The 24510-nt window shown below is 39.0% G+C and overlaps 1 protein-coding gene across 2 annotated transcripts in view; it reads left to right on the top strand.

Annotated features, from left to right (window-relative positions):
- The window catches only part of TRIQK (triple QxxK/R motif containing), a 64685-nt gene extending 40612 nt beyond the window's left edge, over positions 1 to 24073 (top strand). For both annotated transcript variants that reach the window (XM_040587150.1, XM_040587151.1), the window contains 2 exons: positions 9049 to 9134; positions 18817 to 24073. In XM_040587150.1, coding sequence (XP_040443084.1) covers positions 9049 to 9134; positions 18817 to 18930 — 200 coding nt within the window. In that variant the 3' untranslated portion in view covers positions 18931 to 24073. The remainder of the gene's footprint in view (positions 1 to 9048; positions 9135 to 18816) is intronic.
- The last annotated feature ends 437 nt before the right edge of the window (positions 24074 to 24510 follow it).

Raw genomic sequence — 24510 nt, 5'->3', positions numbered from 1 at the left:
ACTCCAGGAATACACAGTGACTGGTTTAAAAGTCTCTCAAAGATATTTAATCATATACTTCTGTACAGCTTAGAAGATAGGTGCCTAGGTACCTTTATGGATCTAGGTGGTGTTACAGAGCACTTGAGGAAACACTTTCCTCGTGCCAGACACCTTAACTGCTGGCATTATTAAAGATACTTGAAGAAAAATTCTGCTACTGTGTGTGAAATGATAGAGCTCAGTTTTGAGGAGTCCCAGGACACGCAGAAAAAAAAAACCAAACACATATTCTTTCCTGTTATAAAACAACTACCGTAAATTTATGGAATTGTTGAAAGTACAAACAGATTTGAACTTTTTAGTCCATTGACTTACTGTTTACAGACCCTACGGAATTCTTTTGGTGCACTTTAATTACATTACTATAGTTACATTAAGGTATTTCAGACAATACGATTTTATGGCCAAATTCTTCCTGAGTTGTCAGCCATTTAGCTGATTCCAGGGAAGTGTTCCCTGATGACTGGAAAAAGGCAAATGCTTTGCCCATCATCAAGAAAACTAGGAGGAGGACATGGACACAATAGAGTGCGTCCAGTGAAGGGCCAGGATGACCATCTGGAGCACAGGTTGTACAGAGAGAGGCTGAGAGAGCTGGTTTGTGCAGATCTAAGAAGAGGCTCAGCTGAGATGTTACTGCTGCGTACAGGTATTTCATAGGAGGCTACAGACAGGGCGAAGCCTAACTTTCATCAGAGGTGCACAGTGGTAGGACAAGAAATGAGTTAGAACATGGAAATTCCCATTGGGTGGGAAGACAGTGTTTTTGCCAGAAGGATGGTGAAAGGTTGCTTGGAGAGGTTGTGGAATCTTCACCTTTGGAAATACTCAAAACTCAGCTAGACAAGCTCAGCTAGACCAGCTCCCAGAACAACTGGATCTGATTTCAGGTTGGATTCAGTTTAGAAGTTGACTCTGTTCTGAGTGAAAGGTTGGAGCAGATAACCTCCAAAAATCCCTTCTAACCTAAACCATTCTATGAGACTGTATCTTAAAGCCCCAGGAGCCATAGCTGGTACACAGGAACGGTTCAGAAGAAGCAGTGTAATAAATATGGTACATCCTCACTGTAGAAGAATGAAGCTGGGTTAATTAGCATTGATAATATACAGCTTTGGTTGGCTTCGGGGCAGAGGGTTGGCCGATGTAGATAAGGTGCAGCTGTGGCTGGTTCTGTTAAGGGGTTGAGAGCCAGTGAGGGGAGAGCAGCTGAAGAAGAAGCAAGAGAAGAGAGAGGGCGTCCTGGATGAGGTGAAGGCAAGGCAGCGCAGCGCAGCAGAGGGACTGCATGAAGAGTGTGCTGGTATGAGATGGTAAAAGGTCTTGTTGCAGCTTGATAGTTTGGAGAGTGCTGCAAGACCTCACAACAGTGGATCTGTAGTACAGGCATAGCTAAGTGGCTTGGGAATCACCATGTCATAGCTGAGCAAGGGTGGAAGTAAAACTGTGGTTTTTAGATGCATTTTACAGTCCCTTTGTGGTTCTGTGATATTCTCTCTATAGTACTAGTAATACTTAAGATAATTACTTCAAAGGTAATTTGACTATATCTGCAAATGTCCCGAGTCCAGACAAAAGCACGCAGAAAACTGATTCTCCTTCTCCACTTGTCCTTTAGATACAGTTCCTTGGCTCAGATTAACTCTGCTTAACCTTAGAGGTGAAAGCAATGCACCTGACTTGGGTACTGAATATCTAGGCTCTCCCTGTTGTTGATGACAATAAAATAGGCACTGATAGTGAATGCTTTAGATCAGGGGTCCTCAAACTATGGCCTGCGGGCTGGATATGGCCCCCCAGGGTCCTCAATCCAGCCCCTGGTATTTATAGAACCCCCCACCCACCTAACCGAGGGTCGGGGGGGAAACCAAGCAGCCGCAGATGACTGCCTGCCACTGCATCCGCGCGCCGGCCCCCTGGTTAAAAAGTTTGAGGGCCCCTGATCTAGACTGTGCTAAACTGCTGTCACTCCCTCTTTGGAGAAGTTTCTTCTATGGGAAGAAGAGACCTAAACAAGCAGTCACCTAAAACTGAAGTCAGGTGCAATGGCTGTGACCTTCTGTATCTTGCATGTAAGGAGGTTGTGGATGATGGTGTGGCTGAATCTGTCTCCATCCTGGACGTGCACCTCTATCAGCAAGATCTAACTTTTCCCGTTCCCCTGTTACAGTGGGGAAAAGGAGGGGATGCTCAAAATCAAGACTGTGGAAACCCTAGAAAGACAGTAGAAATTGCCACAGTCTCTGTAGTTTCTAATTAGCTATGTATACATTTTAGTATGGGTTTCAGCATCACTTACATTAGTGTACTTTGTTTATACGACTGGTAACTAAAATTTACCCAGTAGCTGTAGTTTTATTACACCTTAAACAATACTTTAACATATGAAACGGATTTCTACTGTATGGAAAATGTCTTACTAATGTTTTTATTATGACTATAATACCAGCACAGAAAGATTCAGGACAGCAGTTTGTTGGTTGTTATGAATTATAGTGAAAGTGTTGAAAGGAATTTTAAATCTGTAATGTTGATTAGCGAATTTTACTATCTGTCAGTTTTTTTGGCATGCTGTAAATAACTCATCTTCAAATAATTTGTCTGAGTAATTAAATTTAGATTGCATATTTCTCATTTCAAATATTTTGACTCTTATCTATTTGCTTTTCCATTGTGGCTTAATTGGTGTGGTCTATATAAACGGACAATAAATTTATATACCTTTGTTATAAAGATCAGTCAGTGAATAGAACTTGGTATTCATCCCAGACAGAATTATGATTGAATGTATTTGCAAGATTAAAGCACTGAATTTACTTTTTTCTAATTAAAGGCAATTAAAGATTTGCAGACACAAATAAAAGACAATGAATTGAGGAATAAGTGTAGGAGCAAGTCCATTTGCAGGTGAAAAGAAGTGCCTTTGAAGCAGAACCAGCTGTATTTTCATTGAAAGAATAACAGTTTAGGAAGCTTTTCTGCATGTGCTTGCTTGATAGCATAATGTACTCATAAGCAGCTTACGCAGTACAGTATTCAGAAAATAGCAGTGCATTAATTTTTAAAGTAGCAAATGCAGGCAAAGAGCAATGCTGCCACATGATGATAATGAAGGTGGATATTGTAAAGTCTGCTGAGAGAAAAGAAAGCAGGGAGCTCCTGAAATGTGAACATTTATAAAACAATAACTAGATATTCATATGATAATAAGCTTGGACAGGAGCATCAACAAAGGCCAAAGATGCAGTCCTGTTTCTGCTTAAGCCTGATGAATTGAAAAGCAGAGAGGTAGCCTAGGCTTTAGTCTCTTATTCAATTCCAGTAATGAGCTACTGTTAGAATGAGAGAGTAAATATCTAGAAGGGATTGGATGGGAATCAATTTTTTTTTCTCATGAAGTTATTCTATAGATTTGTTTAGGTTGTATCTTAAATGGCAGCATCTTTAAACACAATCTTAAATGTAGTCAGTGTTCTTAAATACAGTTCTCAGTGTGTTGTATTCACATTTAATTGTACAACAGGGCTTGGTATGTATGTGAAGGTACAGTGTTATGCATATTGCTTGGTAATGTCACAACATTTCTGTAGGCTAAAAAAAAATGGTCACCCAGAACTAATGAACTTGTGTAGCTCATATGTATTTAGTTTAAGTTTTGTATTAATCATGCTGTCACTGGAGGTTTAGTTAAAAAGAAAACTGAATATACAAGATCAGGTAATCTCTAATCTGTTATTAAGATTATTGAATAGAAGATATATGGGATCTCGTTTCCCTTGTGACTAGAGATAAATCACAAAAATTCTTGTGTAACCCGTAGATTTTTAATCCTAGTTACATGAGGAGAAACCAACTTGTTTTGCATATGGTATGAATCCTTAATATTCACTCTGAGAGAGACACTGGCATTTTTTACAATACAGCTGTCTTTAGTAGCTCAAAAAGTCCCTGTATTTCACCCTTATCTTCACCCCTTCCTAATCCTGGAAGCTATTAGAATAGTCTTGATTTCTACCTGTGAAAAGTTTTCTAAGCAGATTTGTAAATAGGGCACAACTCAGTTCAGCTGCTACTGAGGTCACTTTTCCACTCCTTTGGAAAAAAATGTGCAAGAAAGTGAAAGGAAGGGGTGAGGTGAATGGTGACCTCTGGAGAGCTTCCAAAGGACAAAGCAACTTCAAGCACTGAAATGGAAAGGTGGATGATCTTGGCACCTGGTCTTGGGAGGGACTGGCAGGAGGCAGGGCAAGCAGAGAGGTGATGGCTGTAGTCATTACGCAAAGTTGCCTTATCATGGACTAGTTCTTTGGCCTTAAAAAAGGAAAGTGATGGACTTGGAACAAGTTATAAAGAAAGAAGTGGCAAATTTGTTTAAAAAAAAAAAGTGGAAATTGGGGTAATTATAAGGAAAAATTAAGGAAGCCTGACACGGGAGTTAGAGAGATGAGGTGACGAATTCATAAGAATAATGAGAAGTAGAAGAGGAAAAGATTTTGCTTAAGTAATACAAAAAGTAAGATTTGGTGTGGAAATTTTCCAATTCTGTCTTTTTGTCTTCATCTTCTTGCCTTTGTATATTCCCTCAGGAAAACTCAGTGCCTTGAATAGCCATTGGGTAAAGCAGACAAACGGGGCTTTGTCTGATGAATCTGTCTTGGCGGGCTTTGACGGTCACTTCCTGGGCAGAAGGAACAGCTTACGCTGATGACTCTGACAGATAAATGTACAAGAAATCTTGCAGTATAGGTGAGATAAAACTAGAAGACATTGGGAGTGTGAATATACATATTCCAACTGGTTGAGTTTGCAGGTCCAAAAGAACGTAGGGAGCCTGTATTACTTATCTCTGCTTCTTTTCCAGGTGGTAATGATCAGTATTCACATGGTAGGGCCTTTGCATTTCATAGTTCTTTATAGTCCTGTAGTGCAGATGTCTTTCCCAAGGCCTCAGAAAGTTCAGATGTTTTCAGAGTCTGTCAGTACAATTGCTGAATCTGGTTTTCATTACAAAGAGCTCCACAGATGCCCTTTTTAAACTTTTGCACTTGGTGGACTCAGACTGTTTCCCCACCATATTTTTTTTTTTCCTTTTGGCTATCACATTTAGCAAAGAGAATGGTAAATTAATTGCAGGTGCATAGATTCAGAGAACTACCAGCTCTAGAGTCATTACTGAAATAGCCTATTTGTTATATACATGGGGTGGGGAGGGTGGGAGTGTTAGTCGTTCATAACAGATTTGGTATAAATCTGGAAGTATTCTCTAGATAAGTAGAATCTGGTCTTAGCCATAGCCATGACACTGGAATAAACAGTAGCAGAGTTCCTGAAACCAAGGGAAAGAACACCAGTAAGTTTTTTTCTGGGAGTAGCCTTGGTCCTGCTGATAAATGGAGTTCACAGACTGGGTCTCCTGTGCAGTATCTACCCCTGCTCGTGTCACCTTCGCAGCTGAGCCTTGGAGAGGAGGAGGGAAAATGGGCAGTGGAAGGAAGGGGAGGTGGGTTTCAGTAGCTGACTTGTTTCCCATTCCTAATGGGCCTTACAGAGCTTTCCAGTTTTCATTATCTACTGTTGTTGCATCACTGGAAGGGAAAGCTCTGACTGTCCTGCTTTATTTACCCCAGATGAGAGAGCAGCAAACCTGAATTATGAGAACTGAAATTGAACTTAGTCCTTGTCAGTTATGTACTTTTAAACAAAGGTATTTTTAATGCTTAAAACATCTTGGATAAATTTCTGTAGTTTGTTCACAAGTAAGTAAGAACAGCTGCATCACTTTATTGAGAGTTGGCTCCCAACAAACAAACAAAAAAATTCAAGGCTGGGGTATATCTGTGCCAAATTTCAGCCTGGAGTGAATTTTTATAAGTTATAAACTCCTGTCATTAATAATGGAAATTCTGACAGCTCTTTAACTATTTCATAGCAAAAGTACGACTGCAGTACTTTAGGGAGAAGAAACATGTTCTCTTTCTGGCTGGCTTCATCTCATGACAGCCATTTTGGTGGTTCCTGCCATTCTTTCCTTAAGTATTCAAAAAAATCACTGTACTCCAGATGCATCCTATTATCAGATATCATTGACTTCTGAAGAATAACGCTGCAGTGGTCCTGTCCTGCAAAGAAGATATATTGGACTGGATGAATATGTTGGAGCATCTGACATAAATTGTCATTCTGTCATCTTTTCTTCTCTCCACCCTTTAAGAAGGTTCCTTGGATATTATTTTTTTTTCGCCAATAGACATGGTTTCAGTTATTTTTCCTTTTGTCATTGAGTATTTTCTAAGTTATTTCAAGTCTTTTATGAATAATATCTGACCAGAGGATAATATGGGGACCTTCACAATATATAATCTCTAGGATTGTGGAGAGATTATACAATAAAAGTGAATTGGTAATGTGAGTTCAGCATCCACGATATGCTACAGAGAAGAGCTCTGCATTGAATATGAGCAGAGTGATAGAGTAGACAAAGGTAGAGGCATGTTTCCATTAATCTAGTATATCAGTGGAGAAGATCTTTCTTTCCCAGTTCATGTTGCAGAATTTCACCACTGCACTATAATATCCCAGTTTTGAAGGTGACCATAAAATGAGAAGATTGCATTTTGTATTATGAATGTAAGATCCCATCCAGTTGAGCATATGGGAGTGTTGCATACACAAAACTACTGGGCACAGTTTTATAGGAAAGGTTAAATTATTTGAATGTAACAATAATGAAAGCTAATGCACAACTAGATAAAATTAGTTGTTTAAAAATCATAGAATAATAGAATAATTTAGGTTGGAAAAAACCTTTAAGAATATCAAGTCCAACCATTAACCCACGACTGCCAAGTCCACCACCAATCCATGTCCCTAAGCACCACATCTGCGTGGTTTTTGCACACTTCCAGGGATGGTGATATCACCAGCTCCCTGGGCAGCCTGTTCCAGTGCTTGACCACTCTTTCACTGAAGTAATTTTTCCTACTATCCGATCTAAACCTCCTCTGGTGCAACTTGAGGCCATTTCCTCTTGTCCTTTTGCTTGTTATCTAGAAGAGACCTACTTCCTCCTGCCTACAACCTCCTCTCAGGTAGTTGTAGAGAGAGGTAAGGTCCCCACAGGTCTCCTCTTATCCAGACTGAACACCCCCAGCTCCCTCAGCCGCTCCTCACAAGACCTGTGCTCCAGACCCTTCACCAGCCCCGTTGCCCTTCTCTGGACACGCTCCAGCACCTCAACGTCCCTCTTGCAGCGAGGGGCCCAAAACTGAACCCCGGATTCGAGGTGCAGCCTCACCAGTGCCCAGTGCAGGGGGACGATCACTGCCCTGGTCCTGCTGGCCACACAGTTTCTGATACAGGCCAGGATGCTGTGGGCCCCCTTGCCCCCCTGGGCACACTGCTGGCTCATGCCCAGCCGGCCGTCACCCAGCTCCCCCAGGGCCTTCTCCCCCAGGCAGCTTCCCAGCCGCTCTGCCCCAGCCTGCAGCGCTGCCTGGGGCTGCTGTGACCCGAGGGCAGGGCCCGGCACTGAGCCTGGTTGAACCTCCTACAACTGGGCTCGGCCCATCGGTCCAGCCTGCCCAGATCCCTCTGCAGAGCCTCCTGCCCTCCAGCAGAGCGACACTCCCCCCAGCTTGGTGTCATCACAAACTCACTGAGGGTGCACTCGATCCCCTTGTTCAGATTGTCGATAAAGATATTAAACAGGACTGCGCCCAGAACTGAGCCCTGGGGAACAGCACTTGTGACCAGCCGCCGACTGGATGTAACTCCATTTGCTGCCACTCATTGGGCTCGACCATCCATCCAGCTTTAAAACCAGCATAAAGTATGCCTGTCGTGCAAGCCATGAGCAGCTGTTTTCTCCCGGAGATGCTGTGGGAGATGGTGTCAAAGGCTTGACTAAGGTCCAAGTAGGCAACATCCACAGCCTTTCCTTCATCCACTAGGCAGGTCATCGTGTCACAGACAGAGATCAGGTTAGTGGCCAAATAGCCAAACATTTCTGCTTTAAGCATTGTTGCTCAGCTTTGGAAGTAGGCAATAAGGACAAAAAGGCTGGAAATGCCAAAGTGGTTGTACTGAGGCTCTTAGCCCTCTGAGCAGTTTCTTCACAGATTCCTCTTTTCCTTCTTCTTTTGTGACTGTGTCTGTACCTTGACTTCTGTTAACTTAAAGAAGCTATGGCTAATAGTACATAGCACAGCAGTAACAGGCCCTTCAGAGAGCAAAAATATTCCTGAGAGATATCAAGTGTTTTATGCTTTATTATTATTAAGTTGAGATAAATGATTTATGCCATTTCTAAGTATGTCCTCCTCTGAACTCAGTTCTTGTGGACTCACAGTAATCCAGTACTTTTCTGTGCTCTTTATGGCTGCAAGGGCTAGTCCCTCTAACTTTTAAAAAGTCTAAGACTCTTCTACAAGATTGTGTGTGACATGTTTCTACAAGCAGATGGTGTGAAGCAGTCATTTTGTTAGTGCTTACTTGGACTGACCTGCATGTCTCTGAGTTCTGATGCTTGCAAATAACTTCCGGTTCAAAATGATGAAACACTTACACTCACCATAATGTCCCATATTACACATTCATATATGCATTAGGGATGACTAAACAACAAAAATTATAATGAAAATTTTGTTATGATTGAAATGAGAGGGAAAAACGTCATCCACTTTTAATCTACTTATTTGCTGTCTGATGCTTACTGAACTATTTAATAAACATTGTACTAGTAGGTGGTTATCCGTATGTGTGTTTTGATGGCCCTCTGGAGTAATAGGCTCTAGGCTGCTCTGTCGGCTCTTGCTTGTTGTTATCATTGTCTCTTAATGACTCTTGTTCCACGGATTAAGCCCCTGTCTGACAGAGTTGCTCCTGTTTCAAGTGCTGGTCTGTGGGATGTTTTCAAAATGTTCGATCTGACTTGTCAACTGAAATAATTACTGACATTCTTTATATTCTTTTTGCATCATTTTCATTAAATGTGCTTTTCTCCTCTAGGAAAACAAGATTATAAGAAAACCAGGCCTATGTTAAGAGCTACAAGATTAAAAGCAGAGGCCAAGAAAACTGCACTAGGCGTAAAGGTAGAGATCTATTTGAAAGCTTATACCACCTTTGTGTGTACTTTTCCCCATAGATGTACTGTGTGTGAATATTGATTTCTGAGAAATATTGTTTATGACACTTCAAAATCTAAGTGCAATGCCAGAATATGAAATATTTATGATGGATTGCTTTTACTTAACCCTAAAATAACTAGAATAGTTGAAATGCTAAAAGATTTTAAGTAGTCCATGTCCTTGTTATGATGCATACTTACTTTAAGGTCAATGAAGTACTGTATGCTTAGAAAACTGATCTTTTCAGGAAGCCTTTCTGCACACAGAACAAATGCTTTAACGATTTCATATAGTTATAAAAATGACAATAAATGTCTTCCTTCTTCCTCTTCCTATCCTATACCCAGGAGTAATTTAAAGACTAAGTTTGTTAAGTATTGTAAATTCTCAGCATTATTATCTCAGTCTACATCCTTGTGTACTACTTCTGACCAGCAAAAAGTAGGCTTAACTAAACAGCAAAACACATGGAAAGGTACTGAACTTTATTTTGGAATCGTCCATTTTTCAGGCATGTATGCATTATAATAATGACTATTTGATCATGGCTGTGCATATGAGCAAGGAGGACAATTGGGAATATTTTATGCTATTTGCTACCCCGTGTGTCATCAAAACGGGATTTATGTGAATGCACGTTGTTTATTTAAGTTGCATCTAGTATTTTTTCCTCAAACTTATATTTGAATCAAATTGATATACAATTAGCTTAGCAGCAAGAGTAAAAACCGAGCTATAAAAAAGTGGAACAAATACCTGGGTATTGTAGTGAAAGAAACTTCATAAATGTTAAAAGGAGAACATTTTCTTGTTTCTGGCAGATGAGAAATCAATTTTTTCAAGTTACAGCTTATAGCAAATGCCAAGGTATTACTACCAAGCTGTAACAGCTGTTGAGCTGCCAGATGATGTATTTGGTTGTCTTCCAGAATTTGCTATTATAATCACGAAACAGTGCTTTCTTTTTGCTCCTGATTGCTGATCTCGATCAAGCATTACCATGCGATGCAGTATGTTTTCACAACATAATCTCCTCCGTTAGTGCTGTGTGTCAAGTTTTAATGAGAAAAAGTAGATTGCCTTTTTTGTTTAAAGGATAGATTATTAACCTTTTGAGTTCAATGTTTTTTCCTTCCTTTCCTATTAAATTTTACTTTTTCTTTTCATTTTACTTTAAATGACATGACCTTTTAAAAGTGATGTTCTACTTGGAGACTTCTACTGTACAGCCTAGTTCTTTTAAAATCTGCATGTTTATTACATGAGTTTCACAAGTGAGAAAAATAGGAACCTTGGTCCTTCAAAACCTGTTCTGTTTCCTTGTTTTCCTAAGTAATTGTTAGTTAAAAATGAGGGAGAATAGGAAAGCATATGTGTAATCATACATATAATGAAGAATCAAGTATTAGTGAGTAAAGAAATTAAAAGCAGTTTATTTTGTAGAAATCTGTCGCTGCGTGTTATAGCAGAACACTAGCTGACTTCTAGGTAAGAATGAGTTTTACCATCAAGGTGCACACATGCTCTGCAGGTCATGGGATGTTGTGTTTCTGGGTTCTGCCAGTTTCAGTGTCCAGTGTCTGAGGTTTGCAATTCTGCCTGTGCCTTTAGAAGAAAAGGGGGGAAAAAAAGAAATTCTTTAAAACATTGTCTCCTGGCTGTAATATTTTTTGCACACCTGGACCTTAAAATGTGACTCTGGAAGATCCCCAAACAGATTACAGTCATTTGCTTTGCTTCCCAATTGCTGAGAAAAGCTGACAGAGGTGAAGCAAAAGGGACGGTAAGTTGGGCACCTTTCCCTCCAGGGATATATGCTTGTGGGGGAAGGAAAGCAGGGCCTTTGTATGCATCCTTCTCAGGGAGCCTGCTTAATGCCAACAACCTCAGGCTTACTAAACGTTACAATACTTCTACCAGAGAACGGGCAGTCCCTGTAGAATAAAACTCTGCACTTCAGCTGACAGACCCTGAAGTGCTCACTGTGGAAGCATATTTAACATCTTGGGGTAAACTTGCACCTCCTCCTGTCTTGCAGTGGCAACTCTTCACCTGCTCCATCCCACCAGGTCATCAGAGCTTCACCACGGGCAGCGGATGTTCCTGGTGTGCATGTAGGGAAGTTGCCCTCCCTGCCCCAGGGGAGGCTGCTTAGTTGTGAAGCGCTGGAACCTCTTCCTCAGGCAGGGCTTGTTTTGCTCAGTCCATTGTTAAGTTCCAAGTTCCTCCAGCTGTCCTAGAGCAATCTTCTTATGTTCATTCTCCACACCTATCCCAGATACTCCTGTTGTCTTCTGGATAAATTTCGAAATACAAATTTCCTGAAGTCTCCTGCTTAGTGTGACAGCAGGGTATTAAACCACTCCTCATGCCTGTGGCTGTCAGAAGAGTCAACGGAGTTGAGGTCCCATCAGGTTATGTATATTCGTGAAATTATTTTGAGGCTTCAATGTGCATTCCTTTGATTGTTTCCCAATATTCAGAGCTTTTGAGTGTGCCCAGGTGCTTCCTTTGGGAAGGGATCATCACAGTTGTCGCAGAGTTTTCTGATGGTGATAAGTGACATGATTCACCTTCCAAAGACTGAGATTTTAGTCTTTTTATATGATGTAGGCCCTGATTCTGTGCTGTGACAGTTGTTTAACTTCAATCTGTGTTGAGGGGAAAAAAAGTGGTGTAACTACAGTGCAATGAAATAAATGGTCAGCACTTTAAATAGAAATGTCCAGAGTTCTTGTAAATCTTTGAGAAAACCCACACATACGTGTATTTACCATATACATTTTATTTGTTTATCCAGGTTTCAGTACATGACGCGGCAGGCAGCATTTCAAAATATATTAACATTTTCCTATAAAAAGCTAAGTTGCAGTTAAGACACATACTGTAGAGGAAGGATATCCTTATCATACATGTAAAATTATAAGCTCTCTGAGAAAGAGGAATATTTTTATAATTCTGTGAAACACCTAACACAATAAGTACCATACTGCCACTTAACATGACAGGATTTTTAGTGCTTATTGATACTTCAGAGTTGTTTTGCACTAGTGTCCTAAAGGGCTTATATTCCTGGCTGTAAACTAAGACTCAGTGTAGTATTTGGGGGGGAGAACTGGAAAATAGCGAAGAGATTTTAGTCCTTAATTTCTGTGAAGATAATGAAATTCAACTGTTGTGTATTTCACCATGAGAGTTGACAACATTTACTTTAAAAAAAAAAGGCCCTACAAATGACATCAAACTTTTCAGAACCAATCCCCTGGAGATCCTTCACATTTCATCGCTGGCATACTAATTAGCTTGTCTTGTCAAATTTTGATTGCCTTGTCATTTTAATGCAAGGTTTAAAGTAACAAAGTTTCTTGCAGTTGCTGGCATTTAGTACTTTTTAATTTCCCCAATGAGAGATTTTATCCATGTTGATAATGTCAGAGAAGCAGCTAAGCACTAATAACTATCAAAAGTTAGTTCAAGCAGGGTGACCATGTTAGTACTGGGTGTCTAATATTTTCTCTTTAAACATGCTTAAAAATTAAGTACTGTAGCAGAGCTATTGTGCTGGCTGTGTATATGTGACATTAATGCAGACAGTGTCAAAATAGATGGTGCCTCTTGGAAAAGCAGAACCCCTGTCTCGAGAAACAACTCAGACAGAAAGCAGTATGCCGTATGTCTCCTGGTGTTTGGATAAGACCAAATTCTTTGTAGCTGTAGCAAAAAGGGAGCCACTAACCTTTGTTATCCCCCCAGCGGGAGCTCGTGCTGGTGGAAGCCCACCAGCTCGTCCTACCAGGTGAAGCAGCGATGGGTCTGCACCTTTGGTGCTAACTCTGCCCTCAGTGGGTGAGGAAGAGGTGCCAATAGGAGGGTGACAAGCAGAAAATGGTTTGAGGAATGTGGAAGCTCAGCTCCAGATAACTGGGGTTTGATATGTGGAGGCCAAAGGTAATGGGATTTCTTGGGGAGGGATTTTTTTCAGACACTGCAAGAATGAATCAGTGGTCCATGGGATGAATCTTGGAATTTTTCTCTCTCTTGTTGAAAGTTAGACACAAATCTGAACAGTAGTATTTTACACTCACTTGCAAAGACATAATCAGCTGCAGAATACCACTCCATAGAGAATTATTAGCAACATAGTACATCGATTGAGCTAAGGAAAAAATGTTTCCTAAAAAAGTAGGAGCTTAATGTCTGTCATTCTTTTGCATATCTACTGAATCTAATGTGTAGCTAGCTAGCTCACTATTAAGATTTTATCTCATCTGGAACAAGTTATGTATGAATAGATAAGAAGACATTCCTAGTGTATTTTGGCAAAGGGTATTCTCTGATTTCATGCTGTTCATAATTTGCTAAGTTAGTGAACTACATTTGCCAAGTTAGAAATATAGTTTCATTGCTTTGCAGAAATTAAGGCCACAAGGGACTATTAGATCATTTGATCTGGCTTTCTATATGTTACAGATCATGAAATTTCATCCAAATACTTTCTAGGAAGTCCAAGCACTTTCTAATGACCAAAATACTGGGTCTTCAAACCAGCTTACGTGCCTCACATAAAGAGCAGGGCAGCTTAAATGTGCCATCAGGGAACAAAGTGTGATATTCCCAGTGATCCCGGTAGTCAGGCTTTGATCCCTGACCTTGAAATGCAGGGAGGGGGGAAGAAAACATACAAAGAGAAAAACAAAATCAGATTGCTCCCATCTGACCCTGGCCTGACCTGTACACATAAGTACAGTAATCATGGTGGTTTGAGCATGTGAACAAGATGCACCAAGAAGGAGCTTAGGAGGATTTTCTGTACGATCTTGGAGCAGTAGTCTGTATTTCTCAGGCTTTGGTCTCTACTGATGACCAACATAACACTTCAAAGAATAGTTGACAACAACAAAACCTCAAATCCCAGAAATCAGACCAGTACAGTTGGAAAAAAATTTCCTGAAAAATAAAGAAACTTTTTTTGTTCCTATGTAGAAAAGGCTGAAGCACTGAAGTATGAGGTGCCGTTACTTTTTAACACTCAGGTACTTCAGAGGCTCATAATATAGCACTGACCATGTAAGTAATCCCAGTCTTCCCAGCACCCTGGAGGAGGAGTTCAGTATGGAGGGCTGGGTTTGCCAGCTCCAAGGCTGGCAGTTAGGATCTCCTTTCCACACAAGCCCAAGCTGAAGTTTTCTTCCCAGTAGCTAAATAAAAATGTACTCTTTTGACACATCTGACCATTAAAAGCACACAGCCATGGAAGTCCATATTTTCCCCAAGAGGTAACTGGAATTGTCAATCATTCTTGCTCCTAGGAAATGGCATCTTGTTTCAAGACTGAGCTTATCTAACAGCAGCTGGACCTTGGGAGGTTCTTGTAAACAAGATAAAAGGACCCCACACTGTGAAGCGCCTTACTTAAATACGGGTGTATGGCACATATAGTTATATGTTGTAACCAAACTACATCTTATTCTTCTCTATGATAAAACAAATACCAGTCATCTCTCCGCCTTTGCACATCCAGAGATCACACTGAGGGAGTGGTTACCCCTTAAATCCAAAGATCTTTTCAGAGTCACAGTCTTTCAAGAAGAGTCCTCCACTTCCTAAGTACTATCTACATCTTTGATACCTGTATGTATTATCTTGCATTTAGCTGTATTAAAATGACTCCTGTTGCTTTGTGATCATATAGCCAGGCCTTTTAGATGACTGTAGTAGTACCTTGTTCTCATTATTTGAGACAATAACAATCTTTCCTCCATCTGAAATTTTTACAATAAAAAATTGATAATATAAAAATTGCTGATAAAAGTTAATAAATTACTTTTGTTACCTTGTATTAAGTGTAGGTGTCCTGCAGTAAGGAAGTAAACATCCATTTTTGTATATGATTTTGTTGAAACTAAAAACGTATCACAGTGAACGTCCAGATAAAGTCTTCCAGTTAGAAATTATATGGGATAAAAAGGTTGATGGCCAAGTCTATGTGTGTTTGTTTTATTTTGACAGGTATCTTTAGTCAGCATGATTTTCTTTTCATCTCTTTTCAGGAATAGCTAGGGGTGGTTTAGCATTTCAAAGACAGCAATTGTGGTACTTTTTCACCTAGTTTTAAGCTGGTTTCATATTAAAAATGTACAGTTCTCTTTGCAGGAACATAAAAAATATGTAAAAAATCAGAAATTTCCTGAAAGTGTGATATTTCTCTGTACATGTAGGATAGGATGCTACCCTACACAGCGTCCAAATTTGTGCTATTATAGCCAGCATTTTTTCCTCACCCCTATTTTTTCATGTCCTAATTAATCTTGTTTAGATCACAACTCTGCAACTTGCTCCACCAGGGTGAATCTGAGGACGTTATCCCTGTATTTTGGCACGAGACACATAAAACTGACAAAAAATAAATCAGTAGGGTTCTGCAGACATTATTCTAAATATAAGAGAATATAATAGAAAATTCTGTTCCTTTTAAAGGCTCCTTTGACTGTAATTTGGGATTTGAGAGCAGGGATGCTATTTCCTAGCATTCTGTATCATGTTATAAAAGAAAAAAAAGGAGAAAAAGCCCTGTGATCATTTTAAGTTTATTTCTATAGGACTTTTTCTATATTGGTTAATTATTCATGGTGAAATCCTCTGAGTAAATGGATTTTGCAGAGGGATGATGGGGATGAAGTGCAAGAGAAAGGGAGCTATATATGCCAAGCGAAGAGTATTTTAACATTTCATTTCTATGCATGGCTTAAAATACAAATAGCTAAGCCTGATAACTATAAAACAAATTAAAATGACAATATATACTGTTGTTACAAAGACAGTATAGTGGTGTAGCATCTCATTTGCTATTTACTTTGCAAAATTTATGTGTATAAAAGTTCATAAACTGGATGCAATTCTTAAGAGACTCTCTAGCTGAGAGCCAGGTGCCCTTTGTTAGGCCATTTATTTTAGGTTTTTGTTACTCTGCCTTCTTCAGTAACTCAGAGTTAAGGTTCTTGCATAATTTTCAAACCTGGAATTTCAATAAGTGTTTTCATTCCCAGAGTTAATAAATACTGATCCAGCCACCCGGTTCCTGATGCCTGTGTAAGGGTAGTAGCGTTGTTGTATATCAGTGTTATTCACTCTAAAACTTAAGAGGAATTAAATAACTAGGCCCCTCAAAGCAGTTACTAGGCAGCCTGAGAATAAAAATCAAGATTTTCCCAGTTCTGTTTCCTGGAAAACAAATCTTTAATGCAAACATTCCTCAAACTTTCACTGCTGCTACCACAGAATTTCATAAGAGAGGGCAGAAGGGGGAGGAAAGGTGAATCTTGTGTAAAGCAGAAAGTGTGGCAAGCGTGGCACCCAAACAAGGGGGAAAACTTTTTAATACTGGAATGAATTTGCTCTCTGTGTCAAGTGTGAACGGTGCCTGCATTGTACGGTTTTGTTGTCCACTCTCCTGAGCAGATGGAGCTTGCAGTTGTATGTCACTTGTTTATTACATCCTCTTAAGATTAGTAGCTGTGTGGCCAGATGGGTCTGGGAGCACAGCTGTGGATACAAGGAAATAAATGAAACCTGTCTGATGCTGCCATGCCCTTTTGTGAGATACTGACGTGTTGCAACTGCAACAAAGCGAAAATCACTTTCCTTTAATATATTAGTGAATTAGATGTACTTTCTTTTTTTTTTAATCAAATCATATGAAATCAGGAGGATGAGGTTTGGAGGATAATATAATTCTAAATTTACAGCAAATTTACAGCAGTGATTTTAATATGGTAAAATAAATTTAAAGCACATCTCTATTAATCATCCATATAAAATGTAAAGCAAAGGTTTCTGTAGAACAAAGACTCCTATAGAGCATATGCCAACTCGGCAGTAGTATTTCAAAGTTTATTAGATGGCATATGTTGAATTATTGATCCAACATTCTGATAAACTATATAATGCATTCATGTAAATGCAAATGAAATGCTGTTCTATAGAAGAATGCCAGAGTATGGGCTAGACTTTAAAAAATAAAGCTAACTCAACTTTAACTCTTTCATGGCAGCAGACACACAGAGGTGGTCACAAAGCCACCACCTGTCTAGAGATACTGGATAGAATTCATCCTGCAGTGCAGGTCTCCATGCCAGAGGTATCATCTCCACTCCCCTTCTAGTCTAAGAGGACAAACAGACATTTTAGAAAGAATTCACCTGACCTACATGACTTCTTTTAGAGGACACAATGAATCTTACACCAAAGAGGGCCAGATTCTCTCCTTGAACTGTAAAGGGGGACTGATTGTCTGGGTGTGGTGTAGGCATCTTCATTCAGTCCCACTGGCAGAGTAGGTCTTCTGTACCAGTTCAGATTAGTTACAGTGTCAGCAAACTCTTTTTCTTCTCTTCTTTTAAGTGTACAGCTGGATTGTTCTGATGTAGATGGTTTGTAGGTTAATATGAAGCTGAGATTTGGAAGGGATGTTGTTGCTTCTTTTTGTAGTGGGAAGATGGTTTGGGGAGTGCTAACTAACCAGTGCCTTTTGAGCACCTCAGTGCATAATTTGAAAAATACATCATGATGATAAGGAATGAACCAGTGCACGTCGTTAGCTGTGGAGGTTGCACTTTCTGTGAGCTGAAGGAGCATAAGGATTTTTCTCAAATTTATATTTCTTCTTTCTTTGTCTACCAAAATGAGAGTCAACACTGTAGGAATTTTGCTGTGCTTTTTAGGAAAATAAAAACCTAAAAATGGGAAATACTGTGACTTTGAAAGAAGTAGTGTTATAAAGAGGATGATCATACTATGATTTATTATATCTGAGATCCAAAGTTGGAGCTTAACAGAGTCCAGCCTCAAGACAGAATATGATGATAGGCAGTCACATAATGAGTATGACGTGTAGTACAAAAACATTTTTCTGCTTCTGAAAGCTGCTATAAATCATGTATACTTTGGAAGACTCTTTTATGTTAATTAAGGAAGATGCAGCAAGTTGCAATATTTTATGGGAAGAGAGGCAAGCGCAAGTGCAAATTGTTGTGCTTTTTGCCTTATTGCAGAGGGGAAGGAAGAAAAGTTTCGTCCAATTCTGAAGGATTTTGTAGTTCCATATTGTAATGCATGCCAGGAGGTTGGGAGGTAGAGGTAGCAATTTTCATTGACTTCCACCATACTGTGTTTGCTTCATTAAAAAATTACAAATTTGTTGGCAAAAAGCAGTACCATATTGCTAGAAAACATCAAAATTCACAGTGTAAATTCATAACTGAAATTTGTGTTCAAAACTGTGGTTTGTGAATTCTGTCTTTCCTTTCCAAAAAGAAGGAATACCATAATAAAAGGATATAAAGCTCCTATTTCTAGGTCAGAACAAAGATCTTTAAGCCAAATATCCTCTTTCTGGCAGTACATCAGACTCACCAAAATCTTTATTATGTGAATGGATTTTGTAACATTCTGAAATGGTAATCACATAGAAGAAAACATTAATGTGTCAATGCCTTATGCAGTTATAGATGTCTGATGTTATTTTGATGTGCATTATAGAAAGGAAATAATATTTATTCCTGATTAATCTGAAAATATGGTAATGTTTCTAACAGGTTTTGTTTCTTTTTTTTTTTTTTTTTTTTTTTTTCTCCTCTTACTTCTACAGGAAGTTGCCCTTGTCCTTGCAGCTATACTGGTATTTTTGTTGGCTTTCTATGCTTTCTTTTATCTTAATATTTCCGATGAAGTTGACCTTGATCTGGATCCAGATGAAAATTAGCAGATGCAATGAATCTATCATCAAGATTTCTTCAGCTTCAACAAGACTACATAGGAACACACAGTCCCTTCACTGTGAGACAGTAAATGATGCCATTTCTTGCAGTCCAAGTTCATAGGAAATTTTTGCAATACGTCAGTCACTTTTACATTCCAGATCTCCAAAATAAGAGAAGAACACTCATGCCCGGCAAGCACATTTGGTTAACACCAAAGCCAGGAGCATCAGTATATGAAGTTTGTTGTTTACACTATTTTTTTCTCAGGCAGAGAACTTTGATGTCAAAAGACAGGTGCTATTATTATCATGGGTATTGATGCTGACTTCACAGGAGGAGAGTCTGCCTTGACTAAATTTAGGAATCAAAGCTTCCTAATAGCCAAATTAGTTTCCTTTTCCTTTCTCAAAAGAAAGCAGAAATACCAAATAAAAAGTCTTTTATTAATTTGTATTTAAAATATATCAAAAAACCCTCATCCTTTCTCTCTCTTTTAATCTTTCTTGTGCATGTCACACGCGCATGCACTAAGATGGAAGAAATTGTAGGAAAAAAATATCTTTTTAGAAGCAGTCTGTCACCTCCTATATGGACTTAATTTTATGTCATCCCAGATTCTGTGTGCCCATATATCTGCAGTAATCTTTTTCATTCTTTGCCAACTGTTCAGCACACATGTGTTCTGTCAGAAATGGCACCTGGATGACAGAAGCTCTAACATTCGCATATGCCTCTGAAACACAGTTCTTTGCCTCCTGTGCTGTCTGAACTAGTGTAAATAGAAAGTTCAGTCGATGTTGGCTTTAATTAGTGTATTGCTCTATTATTAATATAAAGTCGAAATTGTATTTTAATTATACTCTTCCTGCTGGTTGTGGTATCAACTTGCTCTACCTATTAGGGGGATATTGTAAAAAAAAAAAAAAGAAAAGAAAAAAGAAAAAAAGAAAAAAAAAATGCTTTCCAGTTATACAATCATTTTAATCATCAAACTAATGTGAGAATTTTTAAGTATTATGAAACCATTTTTTTAATGTGTACTAATATTTGGGAAAAATCTTGGCTCCGTGACATCCTTCAGTTCTTGCAAAGTACCTTTCAGAATAAGCACTGTAGATAACATTTCTGATCCCTTTGATAACCATAAGCCACTTGATGAAGTCGGTATGTCAAAGCAGCTGCAGGGAGCTGTAAAATTCTGGCTTTATCCTGTTCTGCTTCAAGTTTGGCATATAACTGAACTTGTGGTTGTAAAGGTTCAGTTCTGACCCTTTTAAAAATGTGGTCAATCTTTCTTTAGTTTGGATTCACTTTGATACCAAGAAAAGCATAGAGCCATTGGTGCAGAATGTGGCAAGAAGCGTAGGCAGATTGACTTCCAGAAAAGTTATCATAAAGTTGTCATTCTATTAGCAAACTAGCTTGGCTTTATCAATGATACCAGTTTCAGGGCTGAATGTTAAGTTTAGTTGCAACTGAGATCTTTACTGACTTGTTCCAGAAATGCCTGACTAAGATTTTGAAGACAAAGGGATACAAATTATAGCAAATATTATAATGGAAAATATATTTATTTTAAATTGACACAGTCCCATTATCACCACTTAAGGAACTTAGATCAATACAGTTTATTTTTAAACCATACGGTAATTATGACCATATACATTATGAGTCTCTAAGGATCCACTTCTTATCTGTCATACTCCTCATTCACTTTATGCAATGCAAAAAACTCCTCTAGAAATTCAGAGTACAACAGTCTTCCTAGAAGAATGTGAGAGTGGCGTAAACATATATGTGCAAATATTTCTCATTTTCTAAGTATGACTGTTACAGACACAAAATCCTACCATTTATGCATTCGTATGACTTATAGTCCGCTAATACATAAATGACCAAAAGCTTAGCAACGTGTTGCATTTATGGTGAAGCATTATCTGACACATGGCCCGACTTTCAGTGGAGTCAAAAGCATATCACAAGCTGTCTCCTTGGATGTGACGTGCTTTTCACTTCACCAGTGCTGCACCACATGTCACAGAAGCTGCAGACCTCTTCTCTGTTACTTTGCATGAGCAATTTTCTTGTTCCATAAAATGCTGGAAGGATTGCTTTCTTAACGTCTGCACGTAGCAATCTGGGTGATGTGTAGCCTGAGAAAGATGTGTAGTTATCCCTTTCATGCAGGTTGTCTTGTAACCTGCTTTCTGAATCAGTTACATTAAAAAGAAAGCTATTCCACTGTCAAATTTATGAACATCAAGTTCCTAGAACAGGAGGATTGCATTTGCCGTAATTATGACTCACAGACAAAATCCAAAGCGTGTATGACTGAAACAGCTTCCCCTGATTTGTGGCTTATGAGTCCATATTGCCCACAAGTGCCATAGTTTGCAGTTTCTCTGTTGGGCCTTCTCATTTACATGAAAGATACTCTCATGTAACAAGAAAATTTCCTTTTGCTTAGATAAACTGGGTAGACTTCTGTTCAGTGTACATAGAAATACATGGTAGATATTGCCGCAAATAAACTTCTTCTCTTATCACTACAATAATTTCTAGGAGTCATATGTCTATATTCTTTAAAGCTAAAAGCCCCCACTTTTCATCAAATTGCTCATCCTTGGTTTTCTAAAAGGCACAAGCACAACAATATTATCAGTGAGGTCTGATTCTCATTTTACTAACTTGTGATTCCCCTCAATTCACTGAGTTTACAACTGATTCACTCCAGGGGGAAATCAGAATCTGACCTGAAGTTATTTCTTCTTTCTGGAGCACTGCATTGTCCATGTCTGCTATTTTAAAGTAGAGACTAATTTTAATCTTGCAAACATGTGGCTTTTTTTGCCCTTATCATATCTGAGATTGAAATATACCTCTTGGGTTTTGGACCACCTATCTTTGTATGAGTTGCTCAGTGTCTGTTTTATTAATAAATATATTTTGAGTATTTTGGTGCTTTTATTATTTTTGGACACACTGAATTATATATACATTTGAAAGGACATTAAAGCAATCTAACCTGCACAATGTTCAAATGTGAGCAGTGATACTCACCAGTTTTAGAATATCTGGATTATTCTAGGCAGTTCTAGCCCCTAAAGCCCCTAAGCTCATATTAAAACGAAGTGTAGCCTATGAATACTTAAAAGATAATAAAGAGAAGGTCCCTTGGCATCCTACCCAATACCAATAGAGCAGATCTCTTTCTGCAGACCAAGTTGTTCCATGTAGCTCCATCAACTTCAGAAAGATTGACTTCGCTATAAAAGTAGTACTTTTATACACTTGTTTCAAAGAAAGATTGCTGATCAAACCATTTCCGCAGCAAACCTGGCTTAATGGGGCAGGTTTTTTAAAGGATATTCACATCTGGGGAAAGGGTAGACATCGGTATTGCTGTTGCCCTGTGCTTGTGGAGTAAACAGAATTTTTTTCCAGCAGAGGTTGTGAAGGAGATACCCGTACTGGGTCCTTGTGCTGTGGGTGGGAGCAGATGTCCTGTCTGGAAGAGTCTCTGGCTAGGAAGGCCTAACAGTCTTCCAGCAGTGACTTTAGTCGGTAAATCTTTCCACAGCAGTTTTCTTTTTCTCTTTGATCTTACAAAAGCAGAACCAGCAGGTAGACTATCTCAGGACAGAAGCCTCAGTATAGTAGTTTTACTAGTGCTGCTGCCAAGGAAAGACTTTAACTCTACTTCCTAGAGTCCATAAATATATTTTACTGGAAGCTTAGGACGCATGTTAAGCATTTCCCTAATAGACCCTAGAGATATATTTAAACTTTTCTTGAAGAACACTTTATTTAAAGTTCACTGTTGCATATCATATGGACATCATGTGATTCAGGATCTGCCATAGCTCCTTCCATGTATCAGACCAGCTGTAGCAGAGACAACAGGTAGACTGCAAGATTATGCTGCAACATGTAACTGCAAACATCCCCAACATGAGCAAAGTAATGTTTGCTTAGGTGTCATCTAGGGCAGTTGACCTAAACGTTGTGTTTGAAAACAAACAGTTTTTAAACAACCCTACTAAATGAGGCACAGTAAAAGCCATACAAAACCGCTCATCCCATTTCCATGAAAATTGCTACCATAGAAGAGGCTTATCTGCTGACTCTAGGGCCAAGTTTTGAATGCTGCCCTTTCAGGGAGGAAAATGTTATTAGCAGCTCCCAGTAGAGAGATGATTCATTTTGCTCTGATACAGGATTGTGCCTGTAAGGCACAACTGAGCCAGTTAGTGAAGGTCAGATGCATTCAGGACAATTCTCAGTAAAGGACTGTACTTGAAATGCAGACTAGGCAAGTTAGAGTGCCAACAAACAGGATACTACAGATCTTGAACGCATTTCAAGTTTTACTTACAGTAGCATAATAATTAGTGGTGCTTATGACTAAGAAAATAACAATATGGCACATCAATAAGACGGCAGAAATGTGATGTTGGAACTGCTTCTTAAAAAGACTTTGTAGTGGATTATGCCTGCACTTTGGGAAATGAAGCCATGAGATAAATATACCGGCAAAGATTGTCTGTGATCTTACGCTTACAGTATTTTTCCCTGAAAGAGCCAACAGAGATATTTTGCAACAGTTTTCCCCATCATCCTCTTAGTTTGCTGTAATGCATTCTTTTGTAGATGTATTTCTACACTTTTCCAAGAGTAGAAAAATATTTTTTGTAGTTCATCAATGCATTTAATTGACAGAATCCTGTACTCTTCCTTTTATCCCCCCTTAATCACAACCAAATCGGTGGGGAGACAGCCAAAATGTTAGGTACCAATGTCTCTCAAGCAGATGTCACACCAGTATTTTTTAGCTCGTTTAAATGAATAAACATGTTAAACTGTGAAGTATTACATTTTAGATTTTTTTTTCATTAAAAAAAGTGGGACAATCTGTTTACTGTCCTTAATTGAGACAACAATCCTGGTGGTTGCCAGTTTTGGCAGTTGTAATGATGAACTATAAATATTGGGACAAATCAACTAACTGGTGATTGTGGAGGATAGTTCAAGTCGAAGCCTCATTCTGCATGAATACTTTTTTCAGTGCTATATTTTTTCTAACTTCTCTAATTGTTATACTGGTTTTGCATGTTAAAACCACAAATAAATACATGACTAGTCAAATAGGCTTGATTCTGTTGTCTTATTCTGAATCACTAAAAAAGCAGATAAAAGCTGACAGCCATGCAGCACAGTTCGTGCCTTGCCCAGTTTCTTCCTAAAAGACATCTGCTCAGGTCAGTTATAAATGTGAGCTATGAAGAGCTGCTTTTTGCTGAACTCACAAAGAGGTTGTAGGAATTTTAAAGAGTGAAGCCACAGGAGGTGAGTATGGAGTTTGGTGACAATCTGGTGTCATTCTCCTATCACAGTTCTTCTGGAAATGAGAGTGGAAGAAAACTGAAGTAAAATGGCCCATTCTGTCAGGAGACAACCACCTCATAGCTCACTCTGTTGCTCAAGAAGAAGAGGGTAGAAGAAAAGAAAATTCTGATACCTCAACTTCTAATTTTTCGTAGGGCAAAAAAAGGGCCAGGAGGAGATAAAGATGTCTGAAACAA

Source organism: Falco naumanni, chromosome 3 (genome assembly GCF_017639655.2).
Source record: "Falco naumanni isolate bFalNau1 chromosome 3, bFalNau1.pat, whole genome shotgun sequence".
Lineage (NCBI taxonomy): Eukaryota > Metazoa > Chordata > Aves > Falconiformes > Falconidae > Falco > Falco naumanni.
This window is presented reverse-complemented; position numbering and strand designations above follow the sequence as displayed.